General features: G+C 33.1%; 1 protein-coding gene across 10 annotated transcripts in view; it reads left to right on the top strand.

Annotated features, from left to right (window-relative positions):
- Positions 1-16,282, top strand: part of LOC119833694 (SH3 and multiple ankyrin repeat domains protein 3) — a 159,081-nt gene that overhangs the window by 91,188 nt on the left and 51,611 nt on the right. For 8 of the 10 annotated variants that reach the window (XM_038357837.1, XM_038357835.1, XM_038357834.1 and 5 more), the window contains one exon: positions 593-610. The exons of the other annotated variants lie outside the window; for them this stretch is intronic. In XM_038357837.1, coding sequence (XP_038213765.1) covers positions 593-610 — 18 coding nt within the window. The remainder of the gene's footprint in view (positions 1-592; positions 611-16,282) is intronic. 10 annotated transcript variants of the gene reach the window in all.

The following is a 16,282-nucleotide window of genomic DNA, read 5'->3' as shown; positions in this document are numbered from 1 at the left end:
AACAATACAAAAACATACATTGAAATTGCGTATAAGCCTCGCTGTATAACCCTCGCTCGGGGATGCTCCGTTGGAATACACGGATTTCGCATTAGACCATGGGAAGGGTAAATAGTTTCAACGTTGTTTAAACCATTCCCATACTTTTTATTGGCTCTCTGTATATAACTTTATAACTCGTGGAATTCAACGCACGAGCAACCTACAAAACAATATTTCGACTCAATTTGTGAAAATTGCTCTATGATTTTCATAATTTATTTATACATTAATAATTTAATTAAGCTTATAGCTAATACAATTATATGTGCGTATAATCTATAATTTATATAATATTATGTTGAGCATTGACCACGTGTATGCGTATGTTTAAGTAAATACTTAGACAAATTAAAGTAACAATATTTAGGTTATTACATTGATATTATTATTAAGTTTCGTAAAGGTTTCAACTTAATCGCTATAAAATTAATAAGAAAATAACCTCCATACCATCCAACAAAACTAACCTCCTAACTATGTTTACAGTTTATGTATAAATAACAATTAATATATGTATGTATATTGTTTCCGGTGGTGATTGGACCAACAGGTGGCCACTTGGTATCGGGTATGTGATTTAATTAACCCTAGCCTGCATGTATCAAGCGATTTACGAGGAATGTGAGCATGGCGTACCTATGGCTTCTCCTGAGGAATGTGTTAAAATGAGGTTGTTGAATTAGTAGGACAGAGTTAGGTATAAGATAGAACAACCTTCTAGAAAGTTCTATTGTATAATTTGATAGACGTAATGGACGTGATTAGAGATAACGTCATTTCATTACGAATTCACTTCTCGGAATCGTCGTGTGGTTGGGTGTAACGTCGAGTTATTGGAAATATAAGTAACTTCAAGTGGATGTAGATTTTGGTTGAAACTAAAACAGTAAAAGAACAATCGCTATATTGTGTCAGTAGCATAAAACAATTAATATCCATTCACTAACTATAACATAGAATATGTCAAAGAAAGGATGGCTACATATATCAGTGTAGAACTATTTCCAAGCAAGGGAAGTACTTTCAAGTCTGCACTTTTTATCAAAGAAGTGAGCATGCGGGTCACCTGATTAACACTCGCACTTATATTGCAGATGCTATCTCTCTTTTATTGTGTGAGATAGACAAGGATAGAACTATGTACGATGTATGCATTTTTTAAGGTTTCTATATAGCCTTTTATGTCAGTTAACAACACATTTCACTAGCAATAAGCCAAGCATGATACAACGCCGCGATGGTACCGGTGGTTCCTTCCTATCACTCCTTCTTTTTCTATGTGTTTAATATCTATGTGTATCTGTGTATTAGTATTTGTGTTATGTTAAACTATATACTTCTATGTGTACATAATGTATTTTTTAACATATTATTATGTCGTAATGTATCTGTAAGTAAATGTTTATCCATAGAAAGAAGTAATTATACAGAGGAAAGATTTGTATGTAAGTATCTATGTTTCTTTAGGTTTCACACAAAAATTACAAGGCCGATTTCAAAAATTCTTTCGCCGTTAGATAGCTAAATCTTCACTGAGTCGTAGGCTATGCATGTTTTACGGGCGAAGTAAGTAAAAGGTAAAGTTAAATAAAAAAAACACTATTTTTATAGTAATGAATGATACAATATCAAACGCATTAATCCTATCAACTTCCGCGTTCACAGCTAACTCACCCATCAGAGACAACCCAGTTAAGGCTCGATAGGCATCCAGGCTCGTCCTAGATCCAAGAATAGCCCTCCATCGCGTTACAACGGCCTCACGGCACTCACTTTGTAGTATCAGCGAGTTACAACGATAAACTGCATACGTAGCCTACGAGATACGTGGTGACGTATTCATATGAAAACGTCAGTGACATGCCCCAATTTTGGAGGGTTTTATTTTAAACTCGGCGTTTCTGCGCTTAAATTCCGTCCTGGTTTCGTGTGTCTCTGTTAGTTTTTATTGTTTTTATACGGTACGGTTCTGTTGAGATTTATTTTTTGGTTGTTCGGTCGTAATATGTTACCTATACGTTCGCATTTGAAATGAACGAATGTTTATTATATATTTATATATATACATACATAATTTTTACTGCGGGAATCAAGTTCGCTTCGGCACGGCTTCGCAGGGCTGGGCCAGCTCACACCGGGGAAGTACCACACCCCCACGGAAGGCCGGCGTGAAATGATAGCATGCTACTGTATTTTGTACGGTGTGTGGGAAAGCCGGAGCCCCGTTTCCTTTTCCCTTACCCTTTCTCCTTTTCTTTTACCCCTATCCCCTTTAAGCGGGCAACGCAACGAATGTGTATGGCGAATGTTTATGGGCGGCGGTGATCGCTTACTATCAGGCGAACCACCAGCTCAAATGCCCGCTTACGTCATAAAAAAGAGAAAAGAATATAATATACCCATCGTATATCTTATGATACATAATAGAGACCTAACTAAAATGTTCCGCGAAATATCCAAGGTCGACTGAACTTCACGCAGGCTGCTCCGAAACACAATATCTGTATTACTTCTTGTGTTACTTTCATCATATTACTTTAATACGGTGATATGGAAATCGATATCAGCTACTGTTAAGCCTCACATTGTTCGAGGCATTGAACGGGAAATTAAATTAAAATATTATGGCTAAAGATTTATATCAAGGGTAAGTTGAATGCTAGTTAAATATGTTATATCTGCAGTTTTAATAGAGTATACACTGACCCAATATTGGGATTATTCGGTCAGTATATAGATATGTATTAATAGTGATTGGTATATATTAAAAGGCCATACTTTTTACGATAATTGAATCCTGTTATATAATTCGAAACACTTATTTGCAAAAATTTTTAAACCTTTTATAACAAAGCAATTTAATTGTTTCAAATTGTACAGTAACTGAATAACATAACTAACATACGAAAGTAACAAATAAAGATAAAATAACGGCCATAATTTTAAATTAAAAACTACAGATCAGTAGATGAAATTCAATTAAAACTAAAACAATGGCTACTTACGATCAATAGACTGGTGCTTTCAAAGGCATCTAGTCTTGAAGATCGATTTCCTCAGTGATTAATTGAATAGACGGAACTACTATCGCTTGGCTCGCTTGCTGAAAAATCGATATATCTATGATTTATTATGAACGGGTGAATCTTGAAAAAGAGACGTGAAACTAATCTTCTCTTTTCATCTCGTAAAGAAATACGTATTAAAAGATGGAACATCTTTAAAGCGGTTTAGAAGCCTTTTATGTGACTCTTAAGTCTATATTATACCCTTAAGATTTTTTTTCAATTTACGTATGAGATAATACAACTTATGTAATACTTGTGAAATACATAATTATTATTTAACATGTCATGTTATTTTTTATATATTGTAAAATCCAAATAAATCGGAACGTAGCCGTTTCTTTTGTTTCTTTTATTTATTTCGTCTCATATGAAATAACGCAATTTGTACAAAAATCTGTGTAGTAGTTAAAATTTTTATTCAAAGTTAGTAAAGTAAATTCTCTCATTATTCATCGGATTATATTACTCCTTAAATTCAATTCTTAAATGTATTCCATCAAAAATACTAGAACTATAAATATTTTTGATTCAACAAACAAACAACTGTATAATTTGCGTGCAAATGTAATATTCTCCCTTAGCTCAGTAAAATCGAAAAACGTGCAATGATCTAGACACAGTAATGCCCTGACAGCTCCTCCTCACTTTAATTTGATTGATGAATCGAACGCCCTAGGTCATTTCATCTGACTAACAACCTGGACCTTTAGTCTAGACGAACATTTTACAATTTGCGACCTTTTAGTGATTAGGCTTAACGAAATTCGATGAAAGATAAATCTTAGATTAAACTTTTACGTACTATCTTTAACAAAAACCCAATATGATAATCACGAAAAGCTAATTTTTCGAATTAATGAATATGATATAAATTTGCGACTTTATAAGACATAAAATTACACGGCATATAGCAATAACTTGCATAATAAAAAGTCTAGTAAATCTCTGACTGAAGATTTATTTAAGCATTCACGAAAACCCATCAGAAATAATAACATAAGAAGAATCGTAAATGTTTTGCCATTTATAATGAAAGAAAGATCCCTTGGTTATATCAAAACCGTAGCTGTTTAGTAACACTCAGAACAGCTACATCACATTATAATAACTGGCAAAAAGAAAAACAAAAACATTTTATAGTCCTCGTCCACCATTGACCACACACTTTATGACATCTTGTCCAATATGATACCGTTACAGTATTAAACAACTCATGCCAACAACTCACTTCAACTCAATGTCAAGATTAGCGTACAAATTATATCTTTGAGTGCAAACTCAAAAGATAGGAACCAGAATCGAGCTTACGTAATGTTCTGGTTTTAATCTCCCGTTAAAACGAGTCCGCTTTAAGTCGGTCGAAAAAGTTCACTCTGACTTATATGGAAATGTTGGCTACTACTGCTATATTAAGACCTCTCCTGATAATGTTAATTCGCGAAAGTATACTGTAATAATCTTAATGTTGAAGTCGGACCGAAATGTTCAAGCCTTTTGTTTGTATAGATTTTTTTAACATTATTTTTCATCATAGACACCAAATTAGATATGGTCGGTTTTGGTGCTATTGCTGGTTATGCAAAGGACTCAATATTTCAAAGAAATATAGCTGGTTTTGTTGTCACGCTGATCACACGCTAACCGTCGGTGCTGACAGAAACGTATGAATCTCTAAGCACCACACACGCTGATACATTTACATATTACATTCGTTATTCTAAAACGCTACATTGAGGTTTCACACGTTTGGGCTGTCGGTAGCTATGGCCAGCGTGCCGTCAGTGCCTGCTAAATTGAAAAATGAGCAGATTCTTAATTATAGTTTATAAATATACACAAACAAATTAATTACAAGCTGTTCGCCCGTGATACATATATAGCCTATGTCACTCGGTGAAGTTGCAGCTTACTAATGGTTAAAGAATTTTTGAAATCGGTCTAGTAGTTTTTGTGTATATCCACTGCAAAAAATCAAACAGACAAACAAAAATACAAATTTTTCCTCTTTATTAGTGTAGAATACAGACAAAAAAAGTCGCTAAGAAAGCGTTCAGAGACTCACAAAGAATATACGTTTGTTGTAATACTCACAGGATCTCTTCATTCGTGTCAAATAAGACTCATAATTATGTTAGTGAGCGACCTGCGCTTTCATAAAAAATTCAATGTGGCATATTTAAACAAATCTGACCGATAATAACGTTACCGTAGGTTCAAGTTGTAATTTCATTTTGCTCTTACCCCAATATTTTCTTTCATTTATTTAATTTGCCCATCGAAGCTTAATCATAAATTTTCTCGATAAATTTGATTTCATTCTGCGCTGATTGATTCGAATTTGATTTTATGGAGTTCATCAATTTACGTAATTTCAACAACTTCGCCAGTTCGATGGTTGAATTTATTATAAAGTCAACTTCGGCATAACTAAGCAAATAGAAACACTACAGCTTTATAATTTTATTACGATTTATTTCATTAACGATTTGAATTAGTTATGATTACGAAGTCTATTTAAATGAAGTCCTATTACAACTACTCGCTAACTTTTCAGACTTTTTTTGCGGCTTTCCGTATTCCTTCGTGTTACACGAGTTTTCAATAATATTATCCTTTCTTTCCCTTCTTCAATTGTTGACTTCCCTTTATTTCGCAAGAAAATGTGTTCTTTATATTAGAACTGGATAAATATCGAGCAGTTATATTCCATGTTACAGATGTGAAAATGTTAAGAAGCGTATATTAGAACATTGCTTAGTCACACATATTTTCAAAATAGAAAAGTACCAATATCAATTGTTAATACGTAACTAAGCGTTGAACAATCACGTCAAATAACAAACCAAGAAATTGGAGCATATACAATTATAGAGTATTTATTTTTCTCAACCACGGCCTCAGCACACGATATTACTTGGCCGACTTACATAACTCATAAATGATTAAAAGTGTTGCCACCGCGTCCCATTGTCCGGCGGCTACGTGCTATCAAATAATTCATCTCCCAACAACTATTAATCATCAAATATACTATAGGATCATAAATAGTATATTACATAAAAATTTGCGAAGCATTGCATCATAGACGCGTGTGGGTGAGGTCAAAGCAGGTTGCAAAGGACGAGGTTTCATGCAAATTAAAGAAATATATGAATACGTGTCTTGCATGTTGACGCTACTCGCTCCGTGAATGATTACTGTAGAATTGTGGTTTTAAGTTCAGTAGTAACAATGGACATGTTTTGTTAATGCTGTGGCAAGTGATACTACCACGAGATTACTAGCGAGTATCGTTCTTTGAACGTTATTTGTTGAAGGGTAATTCATCTCATTCTATTTTGATACATTTGAAAATTTAATTTACTTTTATTGTAAATTTATCCAGTTGATTAAAGAGAAAGAAGTCATAATAGATGTCTGGGAATGGTAAATTAAAAAAAATTAACATGAAGTATGGTTTTGATAGACAACAATATTTGATTTCCCAGTTTGCACCATAAGTAAAAAAACTACATCGCAAATACTAGTCACCCAGATAATTATTAGAACACCTGAAAGCCGGAATATTCGATAAACGAGCGGTGAAGAGCGACCTTGTCCCAGATGACCCCTATTCGTCTTTATTAATAACTAGTACACATTAAAACTAAAAATAGATAACTGTCCATTTATATTCTAAGGAATATGTAGAATTAGAACTTTAGAAGGTTCTAGAGGCTGTAATTTCGATTTTGCGTTGATGTCTGTCAATGTCAGTTTGTATTGCATACGAGCTTAGACCTTTGCTCGCGTGCGTTCGCGTTTACGTTTCACAGAGAATTCCCTTATTTCACATCCTTCAAGTTAGTGATATACGAAAAAAAATCACAATTTCATTGTTCTATATTATAATCTTCATTATATACAACTACATTTTTATATTCATTTATTCAAACATGAATAAAACCGGTAATTTATTAATAATTTTCAACTCTAATACCTATTGCCTTCAAACTAGAATCCCAAAACAATACCAACTTACCAACTTTACCTTTAATTTCAACTTTACCAAGATAAATTTTATTGTGGGAGTCGAGCACGCTTCGGCACAAATTGGGTCAGCTCGCACCGGGGAAGTACCACACCCCCGCAGAAAACCGGCGTGAAATAGTGGCATGCCTCTATGTTTCGTACGGTGAGTGGGGGAGCCCGAGGCCCGTTTCCTTTTCCTCACCCGTCCTAGTCCATTCCTTCTTTCCAGACGTTAATCCTTTCCTTTTCCCTTACCCCATAAAAGCGGGCAGCGCATTCACAGAGGTACTACCTTTGCGAATGTTTATGGGCGGTGGTGATCGCTTACCATCAGGCGAACCACAAGCTCAGCTGCCCGCTATGACATAAAAAAAATATAAATAAACAATTTGGTATCACAACATTTGTGTACCATGTCGGAGATGAAATTAAATGAGAGATAAAATCGAAATGTCTGACCAGTTATAGTCTAGACAGGCAGAGCGACTACTGGAATTTAAATGAACGTCAACTGTATAAAAATACAATTTTCGAGTACCAAAAAGATAATATTTTACCACTTACTTGTACAGCGCAAACACTGTCGTTAATCATAAAGTATATTGAATTATTAATTCCTATACCTATTTAATAAAAATGTATTTCTTACAGGTATAAGAAAAATATTGTATTACTTTATTTTTTGAGAATAAGTTTATAATACGAAACAAGCATTTAATTAAAATGTCCTTTTAAATTTCCATGTGCGGAACTCGATTCATGCGTGAAACACAGCTAAGACACATTCTCGTATGGACACTGTACTGTCACGGATTAAATAGTAAATGAAATAATACATATAAATTATATTAACACGTTCGTTTTTATTCTTATTTCATACACTATAAGCTTGGCTTAAACTTGAATGAAATTAAATACAAATTTTGTAATACTTGAGTCGAGTTTCATTCTAGTAATCAACTAGTTTATCATGTTAAGAAATAGGTAAACTATTTTTAATATTGTCCGCTAGACTTTAATAAACTAAAAATAAAAAATGTAAAATCAAATCACAATATCACGGATATTATGCAATCCACTCCATCCATCAGCATAAAATCAATTTAAAACTAATAAAATAGTTAGTTCTCTGAATAATTTAACATATAAAGAGAACAATTATTTTTCTTCCAATAAAAATTCAATTTCATTGAAATAAGGAATGTTGAAATTCATTAACTTTATTTTAAACCAGGATCCCTTTTTCATTACGTTCAAGTGGAAGTTGAGCGGATTGGCACGAATTATGTCACGACCGCATTTTAGCAACGATAATAACAATTTTAAAGGTTTTCATCCTACCAAGTAAGTTTTATAAAGCTTTTTAAAAGGAAAAAACAAAGACGCTGTCTGCTGTTTCTAACAGAACCACTATTACCACGATAACCACGATTTTAAACATTATATAATGGGTATAATAAATCCATATTTCGGCCAAAATCTTTCCTTTTCCTTTCTTAAATATCTCATACCATTCTAGAATGAATAGCAGCAATTTCAATAGTACCAAACATCACTATATTTTCCATCGATAGAATCTATGCACTTACATACCTACATAAGTTTACATAACGGCGATCTAAGTTCCGAGCGGTCCATCTGTACAAACATAAAGTTACACAGAATGCATCAGTGTTTGACCAGCAATTGCCAGAAACGGCATCTGACTACACTTTCACTGTTCAATTTACTATTTTACACAGAATATATAAGGTCGATAATAGAATGTCAGAATAGAGGCTTTATATTTCGTGTGTGAAATTTTACTGGTATATTACAATTCAGGACACAATGACTATATTGTATGATGCAACCGACACGATCTGGAATCAAGATTAAAAAAGAAAGAAGATGGAAAAAAAGGTAAAGATATTCCTACCTAGATGAATGTTAATATTGATGTTGTTATCTACATGCATGGAAAACTATCCTTCCTCTAAAAGAAGGAAAAAAAATCATAACCACCCAACTAACGGGATATTGCAGATTGCAGTCAGAAAGCAACATGATTTATGAAGTTATAACATATCATATTAGTAATGCCCCAGAATGAGTACAGGTAACAGACATTTTGAAATATAATGATTATAACATATTACAAAACCTCCCAATTGAAACATCGAAATAATTACACAATAACGCAGAATTTCAATTAATTTTAATTCCGGCACAGCGGGACTCGTTTAGGTTAATTTCAATTATGCAACTACCTGCATTGCCAGATTTGGTGTCGGTAGCCAAATACAATTCCAACTAGTTAGTCATCGCTGGCATAATTTATACGACGTTATTTTAGAATACATATATAAATTGGTCTACATTGGACTGTTGCAGTACAGATGCAAACTCGCTTGTAAATCAGTCCATATCGCGAGGTGTAAATAAAACAAATATTAAACAAGAATTGAATTCAAAAATAGCTTCAATAGCTTTCGAGTCAACTCTTCTTCATCCCTCTGCAGAAACATAATCGTTCCACCATCGTAACATAATTGTTTATTATATGTTTTACAATATAAAACATATACGGTCTAGACTCAGTTTTGCACTATCAATTTCAGTCACTTTCAAGTTTATTAAAGTTCAAAGTCCAAGCCAATATTTCTCAGAAAGTATTTCGCGACGATATTGTAAAGGTCACCTCGTACATGACGTCAATATTTGCTCCCTTGAGAAAGAAAAGCATTTGTTTCCCATTGTGATAAACTAAGCCAATATTGTTCAGTAAATAGAGCTTAGCCCGATTAGCACTAAGCTAGCTTAGTTGTTTGATTTGAAAATTTAAAGCGTATGTTTAACCTTGATTGTTGCTACGTATGTATTTTGCAAAGTTGGGTTAGTTATAATCTCTGTCACTCACCTCACTCACAGTTTTTGGTAATTATCTTGAAGTTCCAATATAGCATGTAAAGTAAAGTAATTGTAAGATAAGTAGTTGTAGTAAGTAAAGTAAGATTATCATTGAATAAGTGCAAATGAAAACAGTATCTCGATGAGATGATGAGATGACGTCTAGAGTTGGTAATTGTTTGCTTGTTCTCAATTTTTCTTGTACCCTAAAAAAGTCTTTTGAATTGATTTTATTCGTTCAAAATTTCTTATAATGGAAGTTGAGATAAAACCTTCTTTGAAAAGATTACGACGGAAGTATTGAAGCATTTTCCTGCGAAGTTATTGTTTGTAAGTAGTTATTGTTCATTCTTCGACTTTCCACTTGTTGCACTGTTATTCGTAAAACAATCTTCAGTTTTCAAACTATTGTTTCATTTTATACTTTTACTTTTAAGTCTAAACTATTTCTTCCATCCCTATAGGTTTAACTATTCCTTACGATGTTATTGGTTTTATCTCAAATTTTGTAATCTTATAAATCCGTAAGAGATGCATATCCCTGGTGCGCCGGGTGCGAGACAGTCCCAATGCAATTTTAAAATGTATTGCAAGTAGATTAGATTGTTTATATGTAAACCATTGTTGCAAATTATTCGCATCAATGGTATAGAATAGAATAGGATAATTTTTAATTCAATTTACTAACATAGTTTTTAAGCATATTGTTACTAACAAAATGAGTCTTGATAGTTGCTCGAATAAATGAAATTATTATTATAAATAGACTGCTAATATAAAATATCTACATAATACTTAATACTCGCTTGACCGTGGAGAATGATTTTCAATAATAATAATTAAATGTGAATTACGTTTGGCCCAAGACGTGGATTTCGGTGGCTTCTGGTGGATACATGTCTTTAGAATTACAAATATGTTTCTTGTGACTCTTGTAAGTGTGTAAGTGACCTTTCGTATAAGTGAAACAAATAAACAGACCTGTAAAATAATCTATACACTTTGTGATGATTCTTTAGCGCTTGACGTGCGTCACTCACAGGTCATTCGCATTTCATTATGCAGTCATTGATTTCTCTCAAAAGAGTGCCTGCTCGTGCACGTGTTAAAGAAATACCTTCGGTTATCTTTTCCTGTTTCTTTTTGTAATGTTAAAAACCTGATGAATTTAAGACTATGAAAAGATTTAATTCGGAGAGAAACAGATTCCAGCTTTGCCAAATTTATGAAAACAGAACTACGAGTATAACAAACAAAAATGACAGCATTTTAGCCCCATCTTTTTAAAAGTAATTTTTACTCTCTCAAAATTCCTTACTCCGTAACAGTATACACTAATAAATCTATAGTTGCACTCTAGCAATGATATTAACATATTATAAGAGGAGTACATGATAAAACATCGAAACAGCATCTAACACGGATCTGACACTAAAAGCTCAGATCGACATGTATTGTGGACGGGACAATGGTGTAGTTTACGAGGTGTCAAACTGTTGGCCCATTAGCTAGCTAGTTTGTTTACATGTTTTACGTGGGAAAGCTGGTGACAGTTTGACGCACGTACCTAACATGATCTTGGATCGTTAGCGTTGTAATGAGGTTTCGTTTTGCGATTAAGTGATTTAAAAAAAAAAAAAAATTTAATCAATAAAGATCTAAAACGTTTAAAGGGTGATTTAACGATAATTAATATTAAATCATATGTCAATTTACCTTTCTACTAAAGTATTTGGTTTTGAAATCCCATGTCCTCTTACAGGGCATAACGTACCTAGTGTCTGTAAGTGCTTTTTTTCCCCCACCGCTCTCCTCCATCTGTTTTCCCGTATCCCCTATGCCGATACGTAGAATATCTTTGTCCTAAACCTAACTTTTACCAAGAATGTGATTAGGTAATAGAATACGCTAAAAATAAGTCTAAAACTTCGGTCTTGTTATCAAAACATAATTCAGCTGTTCAAGAAAGTTACCAAACAACCTATTTAATATATATTACAGTATATTCAATAAACAAGTGCTATAAATTTGATAAGAATATTCAACACACATCCTCTAGGTAATAACATTAATTTATTCATAATCTGCGTACATGTAATGTTAATGTTCAATTATTTAAATAAAATCGCTCCGGGGCTGCGGTTATGGCGAAGGCTAGGCTTCTAAATCAAGGCCTATAAAACCATTTTAATATTACATTAAGCCGAATGCTAACAATATATTCAGACCCTCCTCTTCGACCGTTCAGATAATGTCAGAGTATTTTATTATCATACATCTTGCTTAAATTAACCTCTATTCTTGTATATTATGTAACCAGATGAACCCTGTATTTTGAATTAAATAGGTATTTGCATTAAACCCTTGTTAATTATAGGAAATTAGCTGCGCCCCGCGGCTTCACCCGCGTTAGTCCGTATGCCATAGGAATATTGGGATAAAAAGTTGCCCATATGTTATTCCAGTTATCCAGCTGTCTACGAAACAAATTTCATTGCAATCGGTTCAGTAGTTTTTGCGTGAAAGAGCAACAAACGCACACACATCCTTACAAACTTTCGCATTTATAATATTAGTAGGATAGTAGGACTAGTAGGAAGGTAGTAGGATAGGATTATGGCAGACATAGCAAAGGTTTTTGACACATAAACAACTCATATTTTTATATGAGTTTTATTCCACGAGAGTCATTAGTATGAACATATAGATTCCAAAATTTTTAACACAATATAACAAGTAGCGACTTGCAGTATAATGCTTCAGGGATATCGGGGAGTTATAAATCAATCCCCATGTCATCCCGGGAAAAATTATTGCCAGCTTTACCAGCTTCAGCTTGTTATATGCTTAGTCGGTGACTATATCCATGATTTAAATAACACTCTTTTTAACACGCTTTAAAAATCCTATGGATACTCTTGATGACATAGAAAGGAGACACTTTAGTTGATTCTATCACTGAGCGTCTTTTTTATATTATATATTTATTTTATTTTTATCTAACGCTTACTGCTAATACTAAAACGATACTTTATTTATGAGAGTTTATAGTCTAAATTACTTTGCACTATCGTTAGTCTCGTGGTATGAAAATAAAAATAACACACATATAGTGTGTATATTATTTATGGTGTCATAAGGTGCCTTGGAATATGAATATATTTCACTATTGAATAGTTATAAGTAAGTCCAATCTGATGTAGTTTAGTATGTTTCATTGCAATCTGTACCGTAGTTTATGCATGAAAGACCAACAAACACACACATATCCTTATAAACTTTCGCATTTATAATATTAGTATGATAAATATAGCGAACAAATAATAATAAAAATAGTACTACCTTTTATCGTTAAAATGGTTACAATTTTAAATGATTTCCTCAGAGCTTTCCGCATATTAAACAATTTAAATTTTCCCATAAAAAAATTATACTGTGTAATCAGATAATGGTATCAATGAATGAGTAATTTATAATAAGTAATAAATGGCTAGTATAAAATAGAATATAGAACCAATTTCCTGTTATTTTGAATTTATTGTATCTTAATGATTATTGCTGAAACACGACTATATTATACAGATGCTTAAACTAATTGAAATTATGGAAATTACATCACGACTTTAATTAAATCGTTAAAAAAAATTATTCGTCTCAAATGTGTTAATTTATATCACACAAACATATAATGTTAAAAATTTTCGTAGCTTAGAAAATTTTACGTTACGTACAGTTTTATGTATGTTTGTATAATACAAACGATTATAATATTATTTTATTGAATAAAGTCATTTAAAAATACATTCGTCTATTTGACCTTAAATTTGCCTCTACATTCTACCAATTATAGTACAATTTAATACTTTCGTCAAAATGATGATAAAAATTACTTTTCAATATCGTGTATTTGTACACCTTTTTATAAACTTCGTTAATATCGCTGTGAATACAGGGTTTTGTACATCTGTTATTTAGATATGACATTATATTCCAGTTATCGTATATTAAAGTTGCTAATACGATAAAAAGCATCTTTCACATACTCGAACAAAGTATATGAAATATTTACTTTATTCGATTTTTCGCCACTTAATTTCAAGTTATGGCTTGAAATGCTTTTCGATTTGTAATTTCTAGCATATTCCATGAGATTGTTTTTGTCTTTAACTGATATCATTTTAATCGATAAACGAAACTAATATCTCTACTCAATCACTGTGTTATTTGTTTAGTACATGAAGCTAAACCACTTTATAATTAAAAAAGGCCGTATCCAACTCCCATTTATTCAGCTTTATTAATTGGAATCAGCGTGTATACAAACTGCAACGACTTCGTGTCGCGTGTCGCGAAACTCAATGTTAACACTGCCAATTAATTAGGCACAATTTCCACCACCATTTAACAATGGGAGCGTGGCCCAATCGCAGATATAGATAGCAGTATCTGAGTCGGGAAGACAGGTCATTGTCGTGATGGGACGAACGACCTACGGCGATTAAGCTTGTTTCGTATTGCGATTTATCCGTCGCAATATAAGTTAATGTGTGTTCCATAAATAAATAAACAGTTCGTTATAACCCATTGGTATAGAATCCAAGAAATAAATCGATTCGACCATTCTGTGATACCTATGAATAAACGTATAAATGCCGGTCTCAATTCATTATAAATCTACTATAATTAGGTATATTTAATTGAGCGTTAATATTATATTAAAAATTTGACATTACCAATGGTAGTCATCTCATAATCAAGTGATAAAACAGCTTGTCGTAAAGTGAGGGAGGCACCTAACCCGTCGCCGCGGGAATTAATCTCAAGCTGAGATTGAAAACAAAAGATATCAGCCGCGAAACGAATCTAATTTCGTTTTGTTATTAACTGATTAGTTGCGCTTATCTGGGAAATGATTACAGAATGCCAGGCGATTTAATTCAAAAAGTTTAAAACAATGGCCCCACTGTTCTTTGTGAATGATTTAACGTGACTTTAATTTGATGGTTTTTTTGTATTGCTAAAACTACTTACCTATCAGATACGTACAATAGAAATGGCAAGAAGAATAAAGCTTCTCTGTAGAAGCCGCTCTCCGAACCGGTGGTAAATTTTTTAGTGTGAGGATCAAGCTTCTGCACCAGTTGAGCCAGCACCGGGGAAGTACCACCTCCCCAGACAGGGTCGTGTGTAGTATGCTACTGTATTTCGTTCGGTGAGTGGGGTAACCGGAGGCCCGTGTTCTTTCCTTTACCCTTCCTAGTCCCTTCCACTATTCTATCCATTAATGCTTTTCTTATTCCATCTCTTGTAAAGAAGGCATTTGCACAGACATATAGTCCCTGTAAATGTGTATTGGCGGTGCTGGTCGCTTAACACCAGGTGACCAACCAGCACATTTGCCAACTATCAAAAAAAAAATAATAAAACAATTATGACTATTCAAAATTCCTGCTAGAAATCAAATTGAATGAATAATCCTATCAGTTTGATTATAAGTATTATAAATGGACTCTTTTTAAGATATATATAATGGTTTTAACCAAATATCTTGTTTAAAATCCATTATTTAGTATTTAATGATAGCTTTTACTATGAAATGAACGCAGAAGAAAGATAAAAATAATGAAACGGAGAAAATAAATTTTAAGTTAAATCTAATTCACTGATTTAATATTTTCACAATTCATATGATAGCTCGAAATCATAACCACACAATAAACTAGCCAGCACACTGTAAATTCGCGAATAACCCATCAATAACCAAATTCAATTTATTCATAAATTCCATACATTACAAAGGCTTTATAAGTTTAGCAGGCCCGATATACGTAGCATATTTCGCGGCAATTCAATTTGGTTTGCACGTTACACCCGCGGGACTCTCGCAATTTGCATGCTATGCATGTTCAACAAAACTTTCTTTTAGAATTTTTATTCATAACTACGATATAAATAACGATACTAGCGGGCTATAGTATATTCCTACTAATATTATAAATACGAAAGTAACTCTCTGTTTGTTTGCTTCTTTACGCCTAAACCACTAAGCCGATTTGGATAAAATTTGGAACAGAGATAGTTTGAGGCCCGAGATATATATAGAATAGTTTTCATCCCGGAAATTTTACGGGAACGGGAGCTATGCGGAGAAAACCACTGAAATGTCTTACACTTCCCTTGACTACGAGGGCAAAACTTGGACGGGAAAAAGCTTTTAAATGTATTATTATAAAAGCAGGCTTTTTTGGAGACAAGCCAAAGTGACAATAAGT

The sequence above is a fragment of the Zerene cesonia genome, chromosome 17 (assembly GCF_012273895.1).
Source record: "Zerene cesonia ecotype Mississippi chromosome 17, Zerene_cesonia_1.1, whole genome shotgun sequence".
NCBI lineage: Eukaryota > Metazoa > Arthropoda > Insecta > Lepidoptera > Pieridae > Zerene > Zerene cesonia.
The sequence above is the reverse complement of the archived record's forward strand: the minus strand, read 5'-3'. Positions and strand labels throughout refer to the sequence as shown.